Source organism: Helianthus annuus, chromosome 11 (assembly GCF_002127325.2).
Source record: "Helianthus annuus cultivar XRQ/B chromosome 11, HanXRQr2.0-SUNRISE, whole genome shotgun sequence".
NCBI classification, from domain to species: domain Eukaryota; kingdom Viridiplantae; phylum Streptophyta; class Magnoliopsida; order Asterales; family Asteraceae; genus Helianthus; species Helianthus annuus.
The window spans coordinates 77,442,888-77,464,242 of record NC_035443.2 but is presented as its reverse complement, the minus strand read 5'-3'; the positions used below and the strand labels follow the sequence as shown (position 1 = coordinate 77,464,242).

Genomic DNA, 21,355 nt, shown 5'->3' with positions numbered 1-21,355 from the left:
TGTAAAACAACTAAAAAAACCAAAAATAAAGCAAAAACTCTAGCCTACATATTTTCTTTTAGCCCACCATTCGTTAAAGTCCGTCTTGCGACCTCCAACACCCCCGCAAATCTCTCGTCAAATCGCTACAAGATCTCTAGTCAAATTGGAGGTACTACACATTTATAAAAATTAAATTATTGAAAAAGACCAATGGTTGTGTGATAAAGATACATTATGGTTTTGGTCCCAGATTTTTTTTATAAGTTAAAGGTTTTGGTTATCATTGTTTACTCAACCTTACGCTAATCGTATTTAAAGATGATAGTCTATTTTCATCAATGAACTTTTTTAAAATGATTATTAAGTGCCTACACTTAAAAAGACAAAAGATAAAATAATAAAAAGTTAGCAAAAAAGTCCGGTCACCCTCTCTACTGATTTGCCACCATGATAGAATTATTTTCTTGAGAAGTGACGCCAAGCCATTTATTTGATTATGTCGCAATCTTGGAGTCGATCGACAAGCCCTGAGCTCAGTTGGATCACCTATCATTGTTTCTTGAGGTGCTGAAGAGGAGATTGCTGGCCTTGGCCGAAACTGTTGGTCGTCGCGAAACCATAAACAAACTGGTTCAAGTGGAAACATTGGGCAACCTTTTTTTAAAGGCAAACCATTTTACTCGTACACTTGCGCCATAGTAGTATTTGCGCTTTTCATTTAGACCACCCGTAGTGGGGGGGGGGGGTTTGGGCGTTTTCCCCTAAAAAAACGCCCCACAACGCCCATCAACAACCCCGGGGCGTTTTTTCCAAAAAAAAATGCAAATGGCGACCTTTTTTCCACACTCATGTTCAAGATCTTTGGTCAATTACAGGTTTTCTTCTTTTTGGTTGGTCAATACCCTTTTTTTGATGGTTTTTTTATTTAACTTTTTACACCCCTTTTAACATAATGCCCCACAATGCCCACATCCCCACTACACCGATTTTAGAAAAAAAAACGTCCGATAATGCCACATTGCTGACTGAACTGCCACATGAAGCAAAACGCCCAAGGTTGGGGGCATTATTTGTGTCTTTCACTACACATGGTCTTATAGGATGGAGAAGAGACACCTTACCATCACATCATATCTCTTGCGACCAAAATAAGACACTTAACCAATGACCACAAAGAAGCGTTGGTGATTGGTTTTTATCTTTTTTACCTTTTTAATAGTAAGGGTAGAAAAGTAATTTTATATCAAGTTAACATACATTTTGAACGGCAAATTTGCCCATGGCTTTATAGCCTAGTGGCATCTTGGTGGTGAGATAAGGCTTTGAGACCGATAGGTTCTGGGTTCGATTCCCACAAGGGGAGTTTTCCCATTTTATTGGGTTTCCTCCTGAATTGGTGTGGCATTATGCCTAGTGGAGATGGATATGATCGGGTGGTTCCTCTGGTGGCACGATAATACTCCAGTGGTCCGTCAGTGATCCAAATTTGCCGTTCAAAAAAAAAAAAAAAACATACATTTTTAACGAAAATTAGTGTTCCCTTTTAACGAAAATTAGTGTTAGAGCTAAAAGTGTTATGGTTGAGTGAACATCAAGTTAACATACATTTTTAACGAAAATTAGTGTTCCCTTTTTAACGAAAATTAGTGTTAGTGCTAAAAGTGTTATGGTTGAATGAACATACATGACTAGTTGTGCATTTTTATAAAGTTAGAATCAAAACGATAATCAATCCATACCATAATATAATCTGTGTAAAATTATGGTAAGGTTCTTTTTTTTTTCTCTCTGTCGTATGTTAAAAAATATTTGTGAAAGAATAAAGACGTTTCTATTAAAGAAGATTCTTAATAACAATTAAAGGAAATGTTAATAAAATAATTAAAAAGAGTAAAATGCTATTTTCGTCCCTAAGATTTTATCGCTTTTGCGACTTTCGTTCCTAAGGTGTCATTTTCATTCAAAAAGTTTGAAATCTTACAATTTTCAACTCTGAGGACCAAATTTCAAGGGATAAAAGTCCCAATAGATTGCCGAACTCAAGGACGAAAATGATAATAAAACGCAAACTTGAAGGACTCAAATGCACAAAAAAGTCACTTTAGATGAAACAAACAAAATGACTAAACCTCAAGGACGATTTTGGCATTTTACTCTAAACAATTATAAAACACGCGATCCCATTTATTATTTTACTATAATTTGTTTTCTTAACTATTGTTAACTAACGTATTTAAAAAAAATTATTTTTTAATCTAATAAAATTAGGAGTGAGAAAAAGTGGGTATTAAACAAACAGGTAAAGGATCCTGTAAAAAGTCCATCTTTTGTAAGAAGTGTAAGAAATAATCTTGGAATGACAAGTGTCCCTCCTCTTAATTAATTCAAAAGGGTAGATTAGTAATTGTACATTTTTGTCATTTAATTGATTTACAATATAACTGAAAAAAAAAAACTGGCCATGAGAATTTTTAGGGATTGATTGTTTCATCATCATCTTCACGTCATCTTCTCCGATTTGAACACACATGCATCTCCGACCACCGTCACCAATTTCTTTCGTCTCCACAAATCATTCACCGTCATCGTCTTTCATCTTCGTCATCCTCATTTCTGATCGTGACTTGAATCATGGTCATGGTGTTTTAAAATATGGGAATGTTTTGTATTTTGATTGTCCAGATGTTAAAACACCATGGATGTAATCACAATACAATGTTTTCTGGATTCTAGATAAAACACTATGACTTGAATCATAGTCAATTTATCCAGTTATTTTAAAACACCACGCCATGAATCTGATTATACAATGTCTCCATATAAAACACCATGACTTGAATCATAGATGTTTAAAACACCACACCATGAACAATGTCTACAGATAAAACACCATGACTTGAATCATAGTCATGGTGTTTTAAAATCTGGGGATGTTTTTGTACTGATAAAACACCACGCCATGAACAATGTCTCCTGATAAAACACCATGACTTGAATCATAGATGTTTTAAAACACCACGCCATGAACAATGTCTCCAGATAAAACACCATGACTTGAATCATAGTCATGGTGTTTTAAAATCTGTGAACGTTTTCTATTGATAAAAAACTACGCCATGAACAATGTCTCCAGATAAAACACCATGACTTGAATCATAAGCGTATAAAACACCACGACATGAACAATGTCTCCAGATAAAGCACCATGACCTGAATCATAATCAATTTATCCAGTTTTTTAAAACACCACGCCATGAATTTGATTATAGATCTATTTATGATAAAGTATGAAGAAATTTGTTGATTTTTTGGAGATTGATGACGGTTACCATATAATTCGCTGGTTACCATATAATTCGCTGATCTTTAGGAAGGTTGATGGGGGTTTTGAAACGGTTACCATATTTTGAAACGTTGGAAAAGTCACTATTGCCCTTCAATTTTTACATAAGGTCCTTCTAATTAACACACAATTTACATTTTATACCCTATTGATCTCAACCATTAGATCAAATATCCAATGGTTTAAAACACTTCTTACCCTTCTTACATTTTAGACACTTTTTACCATATCCCTACCCTAAACAAACATCCATTCTTGATTTGTAGTAAATATTTGAGTTAAATGCTTGGTTGGTTCCTGTGGTTTTCAAAAATTGCAGACTTGGTCCTAGTGGTTTACTAATTACACGCGTGGTCCCAAAACTTGTCAAAAATGCACTCGGTTGGTCCCCAGCCCTAACATCAGTTAAATTTTTCAGTTAAGTCCATATTAAATGACCAAAATACCCTTGCTTATTAATAAAACCCACTACATCATCTTCATCACCATCATCATCTCCCACCCTCACAAAAACCCTACCCCCACACCTCACACCTGTAAATCTCCACTTCAACAATGTCTCCACTTCAACAATGTCTTCATCACCATCATCATCTCTCACCCTCCTCCGCCGCACTCCCTCTCCCCACCGCCACCACTCTACACCACCAACAACAATCCGACGTCGTTTCACTCAACCTCTGGTGTGTAGCCAAGAACAACACTGAAGATTCCGCCCTTCAATCCGCCATCGATTGGGCCTGTGGAGCCGATTGTTCCCCGATCCACCATACACAGCATCCGCGATGTTGGATAACGTATCAGAAGGTCTTGTTTTGTGATGGGTTGTTACAGATTTGTGAAGATTGTCGATGCAAGAACAGGTTGGGAAATATCGATTGAGTTGGCAGATATGAGGTTGATTGGGTCGATTTGAAAGAGGGATGTGAGCTCGGAGACATTAAGCAGGGTTCGATTGTTGATTTGGGGGTTATGAATCTTACGATGGACGACGTATTGGAGGTGGAGGGGAGTGTTCAGTGGTGGAGGAGGGAAGGTGGTGGTGGTGGGTGTTCAGTGGTGGTGAAGGTGAGATGGTGGTGGGTGTTCGGTGGTGGTGCAGGAGATATGGTGGTGGTGGTTTAGGGTAGAAGAAGAAGGAGGTAGGAGATATATTGTTTTTATATATTTTTATTTCTTTTAATTGTTCTAAGGGTAATATAGTCAATTCACACATAGTTAACTGAGAAATTTAACTGAGGTTAGAGCTGGGGACCAACCGAGTGCATTTTTGACAAGTTTTAGGACCACGCGTGTAATTAATAAACCACTAGGACCAAGTTTGAAATCTTTGCAAACCACAGGACCAACCAAGCATTTAACTCTAAATATTTTTTAAACTACAGGTTTTATGACACCAAAATTTCTAAAACCCGTACCATACATACCCAAATAATTACAAAACCTGGTTATATAAAAGTTTATTAAAACACTTTAAAACCAATTAAAAGGCGGAAAAACAGCACTTCATTCTTGGCTTCCCCCCGGCAAGAAAAACATATATGGGCTCTCTCTCTCTCTCTCTCCTCTTGCTTCTGTTCTAAACTTAACATAGATTCTGATTCCTGTTGATAAGGTACAAAGATTTCACAATCAAATCCCACACACATTCATTCTTAACTAAAAGAAAAAACAATTATATCTATCTCTCTAGTACACATAACAAATCACTGTCAGAGGTCCAAGATTTGAGAATGAGGAACCAGGTTTGTACATGGGTTTTGATATTCTTGATTGGATTCGGTGTTTTGGGAAGTGGGTATGAGTTTGCTGAGACAGATTTCCATTACAATACAAGCGAAGTTATTTCATTCATGGAAGCTTCTTCTTCTGCTGTTGTTGCCCCTAATCCTCTTATTGTTGGTCTCACTCTTATTCCAGGAGCTGCTGCTAAAGGAGCTGGTACTCTCTCTCTCTCTTCTTTCTCTCTCTATATGTATAGTTTGCAAGATTTGTATGTGCATCAGTTTTTGAAGAATTGATAAATTAGTGTTATATCAAGATTTGTGTTCTCAGATTACATCTGATTTTGATGTTTTTTATGTAGCATAATTGTGGCTGTTTTTTGGAGGGTTTGGTTTGTTGTTTGGGGATTACATGTTTTTGTGTTGCAGTTAGGTGACTGGTTTTTGTATCTAACCTTTTGTCTGAATATTTAGTTCATGTGTCATACAATTTGGCTGATTTTTTTTTGAAAATTTGTAATTTGTCCTTCATTAATTGCTGATTTTATATTTTATTTATAAATTGTGCTTGATTAATTGCTGATTTTATATTTTATTTATCTCAAATATGTTAACTTTTGGTTCTTGAATTTATAATCTGTTCTTGATTAATTGCTGCTTTTATATTTTATCAGCCCAAAAATGTTATGTTTTGATTCTTGAATTTATATTTTATATTTTATTCAGCTCCAAATGTTAACTTTTGATTCAAGATCCAGATTTGATGTAGTTTTTTTTTTTTTTTCTTTTTTTTTTTAAAATATCTAGTCATTTGGAAGGTATTCTATTTATTAACAAGCAAAAGGAATATATTTTAAAGTTGTTACATTTTGTTGTTTCTCTTTTCACAGTATGTTTGGATGGAACATTACCCGGGTATCATTTGCACCGAGGATTCGAATCGGGCGCAAACAGTTGGCTCATTCAATTGGAGGTTTGTGACAGCTAAATCGATAAGGACATCAATGTCGAATTATTTGTTACACTTACTTCCAACATTTAAGTATCTTTAATTCTTGATGTTAACCATCATGTGACAATTAATTTCATAGTTTATATTACTGTATTATTGGCCGGATTAATTTAATTAAAATATCATATTGAAGGGTGGAGGATGGTGTAACACTGTTAGATCTTGTGTTTACCGGAAAACAACCAGGCGTGGATCATCAAAATTTTTTGAGAAACAGTTGGCGTTTACCGGAATTTTGAGCAATAAAGCTGAAGATAATCCAGGTATCCTCATGACACATCATTAATCATGAGATTAGTGGCGGAAATTTTGATCTGGATCGATTTGGGTTGTGTTTATCCTCAAACAGGACAAATAAAAAAATTTAACCAAAAGTGAAATGGGTTAATGTGTTGATAATGACCCGAAGTTTGTAGTTCACACAACCTCCTAAGTCCTAATCATTTTATTCAAAGTTTTAGAAAATAAGCAAAAGATCTTTTCCATATCAACAATTCGACCCGACCCGTTTTAACGTGAAACCGTTTGTCCTTTGAACCAGTCCACCCATCTTGCCACATGTAATTACTAATTAAAATTTGATTTCATTGTTGCCATCGTTTGCCCGAGTCAAATTTGAATTTGATTTTCAGATTTTTTCAACTGGAATCGAGTAAAGGTTCGCTATTGTGATGGTGCATCATTTGCCGGGGATGCAGAAGATAAGGTAGGTAGCATTATTTCATTTCTCGAGTTAACAATTTTTTTTTTGAAAATGTCTGTATATTTATTTAGTTTTTTTTAATAATATTTGTAACAGGCTAATGACCTCCAATTTAGAGGCCACAAAATATTCTTGGCAGCAATGGAAGACTTGATGTCAAAGGGATTGCGAAATGCTGATCAAGTATTTCTCCATCAATTGATCTTTTTTTTAAATAATTCTTTTTGTAAAGATTTGTTATAAAAATAATCTTTTGGGGCTGCAGGCACTTCTTTCTGGGTGCTCGGCAGGCGGTTTGGCATCTATTTTACACTGTGACGAGTTTAGTTCTTTATTCCCCGGAAGCACTAAAGTCAAGTGTTTGGCTGATGCTGGAATGTTTATGGACGCGTAAGATCCATAATACGCTTATGTTTTAACCAAAATATTTTTTTTTGTATCTACATTTTATAATTTATTTTGTTTGAATTTTGTAATATTTTAGGATTGATGTTGCTGGTGCACGTACACTAAGGAACATGTATGAAGGTGTTGTAACCTTGCAGGTACATCCAATTAGGGGGTGTTTGGGTGTGTTTAAACTAAATAATGATTATCTGATTATGTCAACAGGGGGTTGCTAAAAACTTATCGCCGGCATGTATCAGCCAACTCGACCCAACCTCGGTATATAATCAAAATCCAGTATTGTATGGGTTGTCAACACCTTTTTTCGACACTAAATGCTTGTTTTTTCTGTTTCTAGTGCTTTTTTCCTCAGAACATAGTTCCCCACATTAAGACTCCTATGTTCATCCTCAATGCTGCATACGATTCTTGGCAGGTAATTACTTTACCTCTCTGTTTTTCCTTGTAACAAGTTTTGTACAGATGTCTAGATCATCGAATTGATACACGTGTAGATGTTTATAATATACTAATACACATATATTAATCCAAGTACATTCACATAATCATGATCTTAGATAAATGGATGCCCCGGATTGGTTCTCTCATTATTTTTAGTTAACGGGTTAAATTATTCTACAAAGGCTCCTAAAAATAAGAAGTATACAAAGACACAATGTCGAGCAAAATATAACACAATGCCGGAAAATATAACACAATGTCGAGGAAAAAAGACACAATGAGTCGCAAAAAAGACACAATGACACAAATATAAAAAAGACACAACGATAATAAATAAAAATTCTAAAATCTACAACCTACAAATCCAAAAGTGAAAACCTAAAATCTCCCATCTTAGAGTTCGATGAGACGGTTCCAATGACGCTTGAATGAGGTCAATCAGAGACCGTTTGACACCCTTTGTATGACTTCTTATTTTTAGGAGCCTTTGTATTTGATCCTAAACCTTTAGTTAACATCGTTTCTTTTTCAGGTTGTTTCCAGTTTATGCACTCCACCCGCGGATCCTACTGGTGCTTGGAAGGCATGCAAGCACAACACTGACAGTTGTTCACCATCTCAGATGAACTTCTTTCAAGGTATCAACATTTCAATCTTGCCATAATAAAGATAAATGAAAAGAAACTACGAGTGTACGGGTACTCATGTTCCAGTTCGGCTGGTTTTGACAAATTCTGGGCCGAACCAAATTGGCTGGGTTCGGTTTCTTGGGCGATTTGGCGGCTGGAACCAATTTTTTTCAGTTTTTTCAATTTATTAAAAATTTTAAGATGATAAAGATGGTTCATGAATACACACTAATTTTACCTAAGCGCATATTTCAAAATGAAAAATAAATAAATGGAAAGGGTTAATCGGCTGGTTCCGAGTTCCACTGTCAGTTGGACCATTAAACCACCAAAACCGAACTCTGAACCAGAATGTATATATCTCAAATCGGCTGAACCGGTTCCAAGTTCCAAAGCCGTTTTGTTTACATGGCCGGTAGTAGGATGTGATATGTTGGCTAATTAATGTATCTTATGATCAGATTTCAGAAACCAGATGCTGAATGCACTTAAAGGATTCTCTACGTCCAAACAAAACGGGCTGTTTATAAATTCTTGTTTCGCGCATTGCCAAACAGAGAGGCAGGATACATGGTTTGCAGATGATTCTCCGATTATTAACAACAAGGTATTTGCATGTCAATTCGGGTTACTTTATATCTCTATATGGTCAAATTCGTAAAAATTAAAGGAAACAGTTCAAGTGTTGTCCAAAGTTTTATTTGAACGTATGATTGTATAAAAACTCTAAATCATTAGTAAATACTGAACTATATTACTTTTATAATAACACCTTTTTTTCAAAAAATTTTTTGAATAAAATTTGTCTGCTTCTACCAACCATTTCATGACCCATAATTTTTATTGGGTGGATCACTGAGTGTACCATGGCCCAATAGTTATTGACCCATATAGTTACAACAAACAAGAAATACAATGTATAGTTTCATGAATTAAGTGAGAAATTGTGGTAGGGGACAGTTATATAATGTATGAACTATATATATATATAGTGGGGTGTGTGTGTGTGTGTGTATAGTGGTCGGTTTAAATGAGAACCGTTAAAATTTTAATAACTACTATAAATGGTTTAATTCATCGTGGTACATGTATTCATTAGTAAATACACTTCAATATTTTAATTGTTATACATAGTGTATTTGCTGGCGAATACATAATTCTCTAGTGAATACACTACAAATATCAATAATTTAACAAACAATGTATTCAACTGTGAATACATGGGTGAATAAAATGGTTCTCAAATACTTGGTGATTCTTATTTGAACCCAACCTGGAAAATACAAGTATTTGGTGAATGCACCATATGAATGCAGTGACATTTTCATAATTAACATGAAAACACTTATTAGCCACTTAATCAGTAAATGCTTTACACCATGTCTGTACCTTAATAACGAAAATGCACGGTGTGAAAAAATCCTTGTCAAGCAAATATGATCGTGATATGATGCTAATTGTGGCTTGTATATTGCAGCCGGTAGCGTTGGCGGTGGGAGACTGGTATTTCGATAGATCAAGCGTGAAAGAAACAGACTGCCCGTATCCATGTGACAAGAGTTGTCACAATCTGCAATTTAGATCATAAATTTATGTAACATCTTCGTATATTTTATTTGAATGAAATTAATAAACTGCATTTCCCATTGTTTGGTCAAGAACAAGTTGGGATATTATTATTATTAACAAAATTATTGTGATTCTGGCACTCTTTTCTTTGATGTAATAGTATTGCAAAAGTATGTTCTTTGAGTGGCTATTGCAGTTAGTATAAGAGGTGGTGATATTGTCTTATAAAATGGGTTGCTTTTATCATAGTAAAAACCTATGAAGTTTAGTGTTAATCAGATTGTGTTGGGTTGGGTCAAGTTAGTGAGGTCTTAAAATTTTCGTTAGATATGCAATGCAATGGATGTTTTTTTTTTTTTTTTTTTTTTTTTTTGGGGCGGGGGGGGGGGGGGGGGGGGGGGCATATGCAATGCAATGTTTTGGAGACGGGATTGGACCGGCCGGTTCGACCAAGGTTCGCCTATGTTTGCGGTCCGGTTGCATAGAATCGTTATCCGCCGGTTCTTGCGATTTCTTGGTTGGCCAGTCAGACCGGCAAGTACGTTAGATCACCTACTCTTTACTCATTTGTGAGCATTTGTGAGCTACTGAACTTTCAACCCCTCATCTATTGAACAAGATCTACAAATCGAGAAGGTTTTTCATCATAAAATCGAAGAAGATGACTAGGTGATTTGAGAAGAACAAATAGCCTTCTATTTGAAAGATGTAGATCTTCAAACATTTAAAAGAGAACCTCTTCAACTAATCAAGGAGGATAACTAGATAGAGAATATGAAGAAAATGAAGATACTGGAGTGTAGAACATCGAGTAAATAAAAAAGCCTATATGCGTATTTCAAACAAACCTATCCATATTTACCATTCAATATTATATATTCTATATTTCTATCTAAAAAATCTAGGTGTAATGCATAAGAAAGAGATATTTTAAGGGTATGTTTGGTAAAAGTAGCTGGTGGCTGGTAGCTGTTGGCTGTAAGTTTGTAGCTGTAGCTGGTAGCTAGTAGCTGTAGCTTTTTAGATATATTTGGTGTTTGATAGAGTAGCTGTAGCTTTTAATAAAATGTATAAAATGACAATAATGGACATAACTAAAAATTTAGAAAGTTGGTGCATTAAAAAGTTCCTTATTTTTAGTTAAAATAGTAATTTTTTCCCTAAAAGCTTGTAGCTCCTTCTAAACGCTACTAGTAGTAGCGTTCAACCAAAAGCTTCAAGCTTCTAACCTAAAAGCTTAAAACTCCTTCAACCAAACAAGACTTTTTATTGAGTAGGAGCTTTTTCTTAAAAGCTTAAAGCTAGAAGCTCCTAAAAGCTCCTAAAAGCTCTTAAAAGCTCCATGCCAAACATACCCTAAGATAATTTTTTGCCTTTTAATTTATAAATACACTTCTAATATGAGGGTAAATTCGTATTTTAAACAATAATTATATTTTAGCCCTCCGTTTTATTATATTTAAATCCCTGAGTTTTAACATACGTATGGGTAATTAATTACACTTTCCCCCTCCACAACGAACTTTTAAATCTTTTACGTATTTTCGTCATATCTTATGAACTATAAGGTTCAAAAAAAAAAAATCAAAAAGTACCGTGAGGACCTACTCATTTTTGTCGACATTTCGATAGTTGTCTTGGTCAGTATTGACGTGTGGATTAAAAGGTACAAGTAGATGATGCCTTAGTGTAAGTGCACCTGTTGATGATAAATGCTGGATTCTGCTTTATGAAGATTCTAGGTCTAAATTGTAATTGTTGAATAGTTTATGTTTACTTAGAATCCGAATTTGTGCATGATGTCTTGTCTGAATTTGTTATGATGTAAAGGGTCTGAATATGTTATAAATTCGGACCTTTTGTCTTCTTATGATGTCCGAATTTGTTAGCTTGTTATATAGTGTCCGAATTTGTACGTCAAATTCGGACTAAGCTTTGTTTTGTTTTGTCAGACTTATGTGCCTGACTTTATGTTCTTGTATTTATACTCAGTGAAAGAATACAAGATACGACTTTTTGGAGATTTATCATTATGTGAAGTTGTTTCTAGTGTGTGAAGCAAAACCCTAGCTACTGTGTGTTCTTGTGTGTGTTGGTAATCTATGAATACTTTGTGGATTCACAGATTGTCAATCATCATCTCTGTTTTTCTACACCTTCTACATCATGACCTTCGTAGCGATTTGCATCACGTGGTGGATTCCGCATACCGCGTGAGTTGGTGGTTCGTGTTATGATCCTGTTCGGGTGTTCGAGGTCTGTAGGTGGGCTTACAAGTGGTATCAGAGAAGGCTCTGTATAGAGAGTGCTCTTACCGCTGTAGGTTTCGTGTTGGAGGTTAGTTTTATAGATCGGTTTTGTTTGTTCGTCTTAGTGATATTCGACCTGCTGGTCCTCGATTGAAGAAACCTGTTGTATCTGCGTCTACTCCAAAGTCTTCGAAAAAGTTTCATCCGAAAGTTGCCTTTGGTTCTAGACCTCCTTACCCTATTTCTCGAAGGCCTACGGTTCCGACTTTGGCTCCACAGCCTCGGGGTACATCGGCAAGTGGTGATAAGTCTTCTTTCCAAGAGTTTATGCGGGATAAATTTGCTGAAGTTCATCACCCAATGCAAAGGCAAGTCATGGTAATCAATGGCATTCAGGATGTGAATAGAAAGCAGCAAAAGGAATTGGACGAGCTTAAAAGGAAAGATGCAGAAAACGAAGAAAAGGTTAAGGGTTTATCGTTTTAATCTAAACTTCAAGCTATCTAATTAGGTATTCTAATCAAGAGGGATATGTCTTATTCTTCTCACATGAAACTCTTTCTACTGCAACTGACCAGATTCGCATGATTGTTATTGAGCTTGTTGAGCTCTTTGCTGCTCAGGGGGAGAATACACCTCTTCAGGTCCAAGCTAGATGCAAACTGGATGAGCTGAAAAAGATTGAGGATGACTTGGATAAAGACAAGGATCCCAACACTTCACAGCAGAGAGAGCAACCAAGTAGCTCACAAGCTACGAAAGCTGCAACCGATGCGGCAGTTAAGGGGGAGTCAGGTAAGGACGTAGGTGGTAGTGGGGGTAAAGGTGTCACACCCCAACCGATGGCGGAAACTTCGGGGCATGGCACTGAGCGAAACAGATTGTCCATGAGTATCCATAACAACTATTAATTACCGAATATTAAACGTCATGTCCCATACCACAACATATTCAAATAAAACAGTTATTACAAATAATTGTCTCAAAAACAAGTACTGTTCCGACGACTCAGATTTAAGCGTGATATAACTAGACCCCTAACTTGATTCACCCAAAGCAAGCATCCTAGGCACCTGTCACATACGTTAAAATAAAGGTCAATACACATAGTGTAAAGGTGAGCATACAAGTTTGGGAATAGCATAATAGAGTTCGAAATCGTTTACGCATAACCAGCATGCACAACGTATAATGTGAAGCATGTATGTTATCGACAAAGATACTATCAATACCAATGACTGCGATTTGACTGCGAGTAAAGAGTGCGCAACACATGTTCACCACTGCGAACACGTGAAGTAATATCCTTAACAACCCCTGTCCACAACAGGTGCTGAGTCCAAACTATAGTACTATCATTGCTAAGGCAGGTAGACAACAATTAATGTGTTAGCATAACAAACAGACATTCATCAAGTCACGTATAACATGCAATAGCGGTTAGCGTATAAATAGTGTTTGCGTTGTGTGATAGTTGTGATTTAAATATAGATAACGTATGTAACACCCAAAAGTGCGTAAAGCAAAAAGGGATCAAGTATACTCACAAATTGTGTTTAACAAGTAAACACAGCCCGTGATTGAAGGGATCACTGAGAGACATTAGCCTAAACAGTTAACAATAGCATAAACGATAAGCGGCGCGTAAAATGGTGTGAAGTGTCAAAGGGTCGGACGGTAATCCGATTGGATGGCAACCCGTTCGGATGGCCGGTCGATCGGATGACAATCCGTTCGAATGGTCATTCGATCGGGTGACCATTCGATTGGGTTATCATCTGATGTGTTTGTGTATGATGGTTTGCCTTTTGAAGTTTTCACTGTAGCATTTTGAAAACACAGAAGTATCTCTACCCTTCAGGTCGATCGATCGGACGGCGGTTCGATCGGGTGACGATCCGATTGGTTGGACACTCAGTGAGAACAAGTTCACAGCAATTTGTCACTCGATCGGATAACAATCCGATCGGGTGGCAATCCGTTGATCACGGTTCGTGCATTGAATATGTTGAAAATTGTTTAAGTGTTGAAGTTCCAAACATCACATGATCAGGTGGTCGCTCGGTGGATGGCAATCCGATCGGGCGGCAATCCGTTTGACGTTCAGAACCCCAAAAGTTGAAAATATAAGTTAAGTGTGGGACCAAGGTGCAAGCCGATCGGGTGGCTGTCCGATCGAGTGGCAATCCGATCCGGTGGCAATCCGATCGGACGGCAGTCCGTCCCGGCGGCCTGATCGTCTTGTTACTTGGTTGTTTTGATAGTTTTGTGGTTTTCTCGAGACGGTACGATAACATGCCAAACAACAAAAACCTCGTCCCGACTTAGTGACCCGATCGGACAGGAACCACTCTAGTCTGACCTGTTAACTGTCCGAGACGGTGTTTCATGTTTAACCTGAGATTGGTAATCTCTTGGATAGAATCCAGATCTTGAACCAACACATCACTAAGAAGGAGTAGAAGATCAGAACAAGCTCCGATTCTATCGGTTTTAAGTGCATTGAGTGTAAAAGAGTTGAAAGAAAGTTAGAAAACCATCTCACAATCCCTTTCACCTTGAATATGTTCAGATCTATCAAAGATCTTGGTTTATTCATATGGAAATCGTTCAGATCTAAGTTGTTCTTGGTGGATTGAAGCCAAAACATGAAGTTCATAAGAACCCCATGATGACATCATCCTAGAAGACCTCAAATCTAGTGATTTCACGGTTAAAAGTTAAGATTCAAAAGATAGAAAGATGAATGAGTGCGTGCAGATCAAGAAAGTACAAGATTTAGGTTGAAAACTTACAAGAATCGCGAGAAATCGAGAGAAAAGGGCTTGAGAGCGGCTGGGTCGAGTGAGAGGAGCTGTCACATCAAATGATGTGATAGTTGGGGTATTTATAGGGTTTCCCAAAAAGGAAAGTGTGAAGGATAGGGTGGGTCACCGATCGGATGACTGTCCGATCGGGTGGCAATCCGATCAGGTGGCAATCCGATCGGGTGGCCATCCGATCGAGTTGTCACTCGATCGAGTGGCTCCGACGCTAGAGTTTCGGCGTTTCGTTTCGTGCGTTGAGTTTTGCGATGCGATAGAGTTTCCCATTAATCCTAACTACTATATCTAGCATACAATCATCCTAATTAACTTGCGTTTAGCGTTTGCGATTCGATTGCGATAGCGTTGCGATTACGTTTCGATTAATCACCACAACATAAACATAAATAAACATGCACAAGTAACACTTAAATAACACATACATGTAAAACAACTTCCAGAACGCATAATTCGAGCTGCGAATGCGATTGCGATGCGATAAGCGGTAAAACATACGACAAACAGTGATAAACCTCGATTATTAATAAGTACTCCACATAATACAACTAAAGCAAATAACTAAATAGATTATCTACAAGTCAAAGAAGTCAAAACATCAGTTGAGCAAGGAGTGACAGATTGCAATTAGCAATCTTTTCTTCCTTTGACTTCAATCTTGACTTTGAATTTGACTTTCGAAACACGGGGTGTTACAGCCTCCCCTACTTAAGGGAATTTCGTCCCGAAATTAGGCTTTAGCCGTAACAAACAACTGCGGGTACCTCGCCTTCATGTCGCTTTCGAGTTCCCAAGTGAATTTTGTGCCTCGTTTGCCTTCCCATCGAACCTTCACAATAGGAATGCGCGAGCGTCTGAGCTGCTTGGTTTGTCGGTCCATTATCTCGACAGGCTTCTCCACGAAGTATAGTGTTTCGTTTACTTGAAGATCTTCCAGAGGTACGTATAAATCATGCTCAGCCAGGCACTTTCGGAGGTTAGACACATGGAAAGTCGGGTGAACGTTGCTAAGTTCCTCCGGTAGTTCGAGTCTGTAGGCCATCTTTCCGATCCTTTCTAGAATCTTAAAGGGTCCAACATATCGAGGCGAGAGTTTCCCTCTCTTGCCGAATCCGACCACACCCTTCCAAGGTGATACCTTTAGGAGTACGTGATCGCCAACGTCAAATTCAAGGGGCTTGCATCATCTATCGGTGTAACTTTTCTGACGACTCCGAGCTTTCAGCAGATTGTCTTGAATTTGGAGGATTTTGTCAGTTGTTTCTTGCAATAGCTCAGGACCGGTTAATTGTGAGTGTCCGATCTCGTGCCACACAATGGGCGACCAACATCTTCTTCCGTATAATGCCTCAAATGGTGCCATTTGAATGCTGGAATGATAACTGTTATTGTAAGAGAATTCAACTAAAGGTAGGTAAGCGTCCCAATTACCACCGAAATCTATGACACACGAACGGAGCATGTCTTCAAGGGTACAAATCGTTCTTTCAGTCTGACCATCGGTTTGGGGATGGAATGCGGTACTTAGATTAAGCGTAGTACCGAGATCGGATTGAAACGTTTCCCAAAGATGCGAGGTAAACCGACCATCGCGGTCAGAGATGATGTCGCGAGGCATCCCATGTCGACAAATGATCTCATTGGTGTAGATTCGGGCTAATTTGTCTACCCTGTAGTCTTCTCGTATCGGCAGAAAATGAGCAGATTTGGTCAAACGATCAACGACAACCCAGATGCTGTCGGGACCTGATGGCGTGCGCGGAAGTTTCGTTATGAAGTCCATGGCAATGCTCTCCCATTTCCACATGGGAATCTCGGGCTGGACAAGCAAGCCAGAGGGTCTTTGATGCTCGGCCTTGACTTTCGAGCAAGTAAGGCACTTCGAAACATACAGAGCGATATCTCTCTTCATGCCCGGCCACCAGTACTTGTAGCGAAGGTCCTGGTACATTTTATCGGCACCGGGATGAATAGAAATACCGAGATTTGTGGGCTTCGTCCATCAAAATCTGTCGTAAATCGGTCCGCTTAGGGATCCAAATTCGGTCCAGATAATGGAATATCCCATTCGACTTATTCACAAGCTGGGCTCCATCGTTGAGAATCCTTTCCTTCTTCAAAGTTCGCTCGGTAAAACAAGCATGTTGAGCTTCGTGGATGAGAGTTTCGAGATGATGCTGGGCTTGAACATTATGAACGCTATGCAAATAGCTTCGTCTGCTGAGTGCGTCGGCAACGACATTTGCTTTGCCAGGATGGTAACGAATCTCACAGTCGTAATCATTGAGAAGTTCCACCCATCGGCGTTGACGCATATTAAGTTCCTTCTGGCTGAAGATGTGTTATAGGCTCCTATGGTCGGTGAAGACCGTACACTTTGTACCATAAAGGTAGTGTCGCCAAATCTTCAACGCAAAAACAACTGCGCCTAGCTCAAGGTCATGGGTGGTATAGTTCTTCTCGTGGATCTTGAGCTGACGAGATGCGTAAGCGATCACCTTGTCCCGTTGCATGAGAACACAACCAAGACCAAGGTTCGAGGCATCGCAATAGACAACAAAATCATCATTTCCGTCGGGTAAAGCAAGGACGGGAGCATTGCAGGACATATGCTTGAGGGTTTGGAAGGCAGACTCTTGTTTAGTTCCCTAAACAAAGGATCTGTCTTTATGCGTGAGGGAAGTAAGCGGCACAGCGATTTTAGATAATCCTTCGATAAATCGGCGATAATAGCCCGCTAGTCCGAGAAAAGAATGGACTTCAGACGGGTTCTTAGGCGTAACCCAACTCTTAACAGCTTCAATCTTAGCGGGATCGACATGAGTACCTTGACTATTGACAATGTGACCGAGGAATTGAACCTCCTCTAGCCAAAATTCACACTTGGAGAACTTGGCGTAGAGTCGATTCCCTTGGAGTAGCTCGAGAACCAAACGTAGATGTTGCACATGTTCAGCTTTCGACTTGGAATAGATCAGGATATCATCGACGATGTCACACCCTGGCTTTGCGGAAGCGTGGGTTTATTTGGTGTGACTTCTTAATACCATAGCTTAATCACAACAAAGCTATATGAAAGTAAAACCATGATGATCATCCATTGATTCATGTTTTAAAAATAAAAGTACCACGACATTGTTTTAAAGTTGACACATGCAACGAGTTTACAACATAACAAAATAAAATCCTTGTTCAAAAGACACAACCACAAACATGAAATAAACACAGCTTAGACTTGCGACTCGTCCAGGCAAAAGTCACAACCCCTAAACTTGGATGACCTCATATCCCTACGTAGCATGAAGGCATAGCATACCTCGCCAGATCCCTAATTCCCTAAACTACATGTAAGTTGAAAAATCAACAAAAATGTTGAGCGAGTTCATGTGAAAGTGAGTATGTAAAAACCTTTGTAATACATTTGTATGTATGAAAAATCCCTGGTATGTAGCAAATAAGGAAATACAGAGATCACCAATGGTTTGCAAGGCCATTGGTATGTGTGAAGTGCAGTAGGAAGACTCAAACCTAGCAGATTTTTGCGTCGGGCTCAAAGTCACCCCGAGGTCCGTTCTGTTGGGCCTGGAGTTGGGCTCGCTACACCCAGATAGATCTACCGCTAATGACCCTCGGTTCTACAATGAGGATTAATGGCCTCTAGTTTCCGCCTACCCACTCACATGAACTAAGTAGTAACCCTCCTTACGCTAACCATACCATGTAAAAAGTATTCATAATCATAGTAACATGTATTTCACCCCCGCAGTTTAAAAACTGAAAACAGTTAAGAGAAAAGGGGGACATGAACTCACTGAAGTGCGTCTCGAAATAGTAAATCCCAATCAACCTGCTGCGTGACGACCTACACGTACTAATTTCTATTAGACGGACGACCGTGTCTTGGCTTAAGGTTTAACGTCTTTGGGAAATAGTTAGGCAACTATTTCGTATTTACACTTCTTAATTGTTTACAAATATATTCCTTCCTAAGGATGGGGGTTTTAATACATGTGCGTTTTTATAATTCCAAAAATATATTTTAATGTCTCACTTAATAAAATATATTTTAATTCATTTGTCTAAAATATTCTATCTCCAAAATATACATATTTTTCCCAAAAATATTATATTTTATTCCATACAATTTCCAAAATAATACTTTTATCAAAATACGCATTTAAGAGTATTTTTCCGAAAATACATAAGTTACATTTTAAAGTTCGTGTGGTAATAACAATACCGGTGTAACTTAAATATTTATTTGTAAACGCGTTGGTATTATTTTGGAGTCGTATTTTCATGATATTTCAAGTAATATTATTTTTACTCTAAAAATAATATATATATATAGTTCACAAAATAATCATAAAATCACACAAGCGTTTTACTATGAAATATATATTCTAAATATATATTTAACAAGTTTTATTTACGAAAATCCACCTCCGACACTTGGTAATTTTGTAATAAAAATCATGGCGAATTTTATTTGGATAAACAAGTTAAAATATATTTTTAACCACTTGTCACAAAATATTTCTAAGTGTTATTTTCTGGAAAAATTTTGCCAGAGTTTCCTCTGTAACTGGAGGTGGCCACGCTTACTAGCGTATCATTTTCTTTTAAAAAAATTCAATCAAACAATTTATCAACCATCAACATACAACATATATGCATCAAACTTGTCAAAATATGTCCAAATCGCAAACTCATGAACTCGTAAGTCTTGTAAAAACATGTAGTAACTTCCTAACATATTTAGTAGATCTTGTTTTCTTTAAAAATAAAATTTGTTTCTTGAAAACATTATTCTTAAAGAATATGTAGTCTTACAACTTCTAATCGATATTTACGAAAATATTTCTTTGTTAAATCTTTTGTTACACAAGTGTTTACATACTTGCTTTTTCACTAAAAAGCTTGTAGTTTATGCAAGATCCGGTTTTTTAAACAAGACTTGTATATTTTACTTGGTTCTCCCGAAAAACCACTTGTAGATCTTTAGATCTACTAGTTTAGAACTCTATTTTACAAGAAAAATCACTTTTACACAAGTTCATGTTTTGTGAGTGGATGAGTTCATTATCTTACAACTTTTACACTTAACATATCACTAGTTCATGTTCCATGAACATGATCTAGTGTGGTTTGATGATGATCCGTCCCACTACTAGTAACTAACAACATAAAATAATCAAAACTAGACAAGTTTCATAAGATTTACACCACTAGTTACTCTTTATCCATCTAGTTCATCATTCTTTCAAGACTTTTAGTTGTGATCTTTTGGGTTCTTGCGTTTTAACCGTTAACTCTCTTATTAACCACTTTAAACAAGAACAAGAGAGTGTTTAGAAGCACTTACTACTAGCTCGTGGCTAGGGAAGAATCAAAGCGTAAACAAGGTGGATAAAAGCAATGTAGAGAGGTTCTTGAGTTTCCGAAAGCACCGAGTCTCCTCGTATGTCACCTTGCACCTTTGTATGTATGTGGAATAGCTAGATCAAATCTTGATGATGGGTGGATGATGGATGGTGGTCTCGGCCGAAGACAAGGCAAGAGGGAGAGAGAGAGCAAATTTGTGAAGTGTGGAAATGAATGAAAGTTCTTATCCCTTAAGCTTATTTATGGACCAACTTGTGTGTTTAACCAACATGTAAAGTGCCTCCAAGATATTAGACAAGGCTTATTAAAATAATCAACAAATGGGTGGTGTGTCACCACATGGGGAACCGATCGGATGGGGGGGGGGGGGTATATGGTTAGATTTTGATGATACAGTTAAGGATTAGTTAGGTTCTAAAGATCTTAGTTAGAGTATTATGTGTGTTATGTAATATAACGGGTGTTGGGGCGTTTGGGAACCCTAACTAGCTCAGAAAAGTATAAACAATGTTATTGACAATATTTTTATGTTCCGGGTAAAGTCCGGTTGTTCGATTGGATATTGATCCGTTAAAGTGTCAAGTAAAGCTTTAAAGTGCCTTTTATAGTGTTTTTAGTAACACAATCAATTCCCGACACTTTGGAAAGTGTCTAGTATTATTTTCCCATGTTTTTGCACTTTACTAGTTAAGTTAAATGCTGAATTTTGTAATAAAGTGCAGAATTTTATAGTTAAAGCATGTTTTAGGCACATCCGGTCACTATAACTAGCACCTAGTGACGCAGTTTTACAATCCTCATCTCCCTACACTCCCTATTGGTGTAGTAATCTATTCCCGGCTCATACTGGCCTCAGAGACAGTGTCTGTCTAGTGCTGGCTATGTCAGCATGTTTACTGGGTTATCCGTTCACTGTGCTAACTGTGCTTTTGTGCATCAAGTTTGTCACTATAGTTTGTGTGTAATAAATGGAGTGACAGTAATACAGTATGATGCATGAATATGTATGTATCAGAAATCAAGTAGCAGTTTAACCACAATTGTAAGCAAGCACAGTAATCAAGCATTAATTAAATATTAATTAATTT

At 37.5% G+C, this 21,355-nt stretch overlaps 1 protein-coding gene across 1 annotated transcript; it reads left to right on the top strand.

Moving 5' to 3' along the window:
* The first annotated feature begins 4,767 nt into the window (after nt 1-4,767).
* On the top strand, nt 4,768-10,001 carry LOC110890100 (pectin acetylesterase 12). Its single transcript, XM_022137666.2, has 12 exons — nt 4,768-5,266; nt 5,940-6,022; nt 6,195-6,324; nt 6,694-6,767; nt 6,861-6,947; nt 7,030-7,154; nt 7,249-7,309; nt 7,377-7,430; nt 7,510-7,587; nt 8,146-8,251; nt 8,704-8,849; nt 9,720-10,001. The coding sequence occupies exons 1-12, from the start codon at nt 5,059-5,061 to the stop codon at nt 9,828-9,830; spliced, it is 1,263 nt and encodes a 420-aa protein (XP_021993358.1). The 5' UTR covers nt 4,768-5,058; the 3' UTR covers nt 9,831-10,001.
* The last annotated feature ends 11,354 nt before the right edge of the window (nt 10,002-21,355 follow it).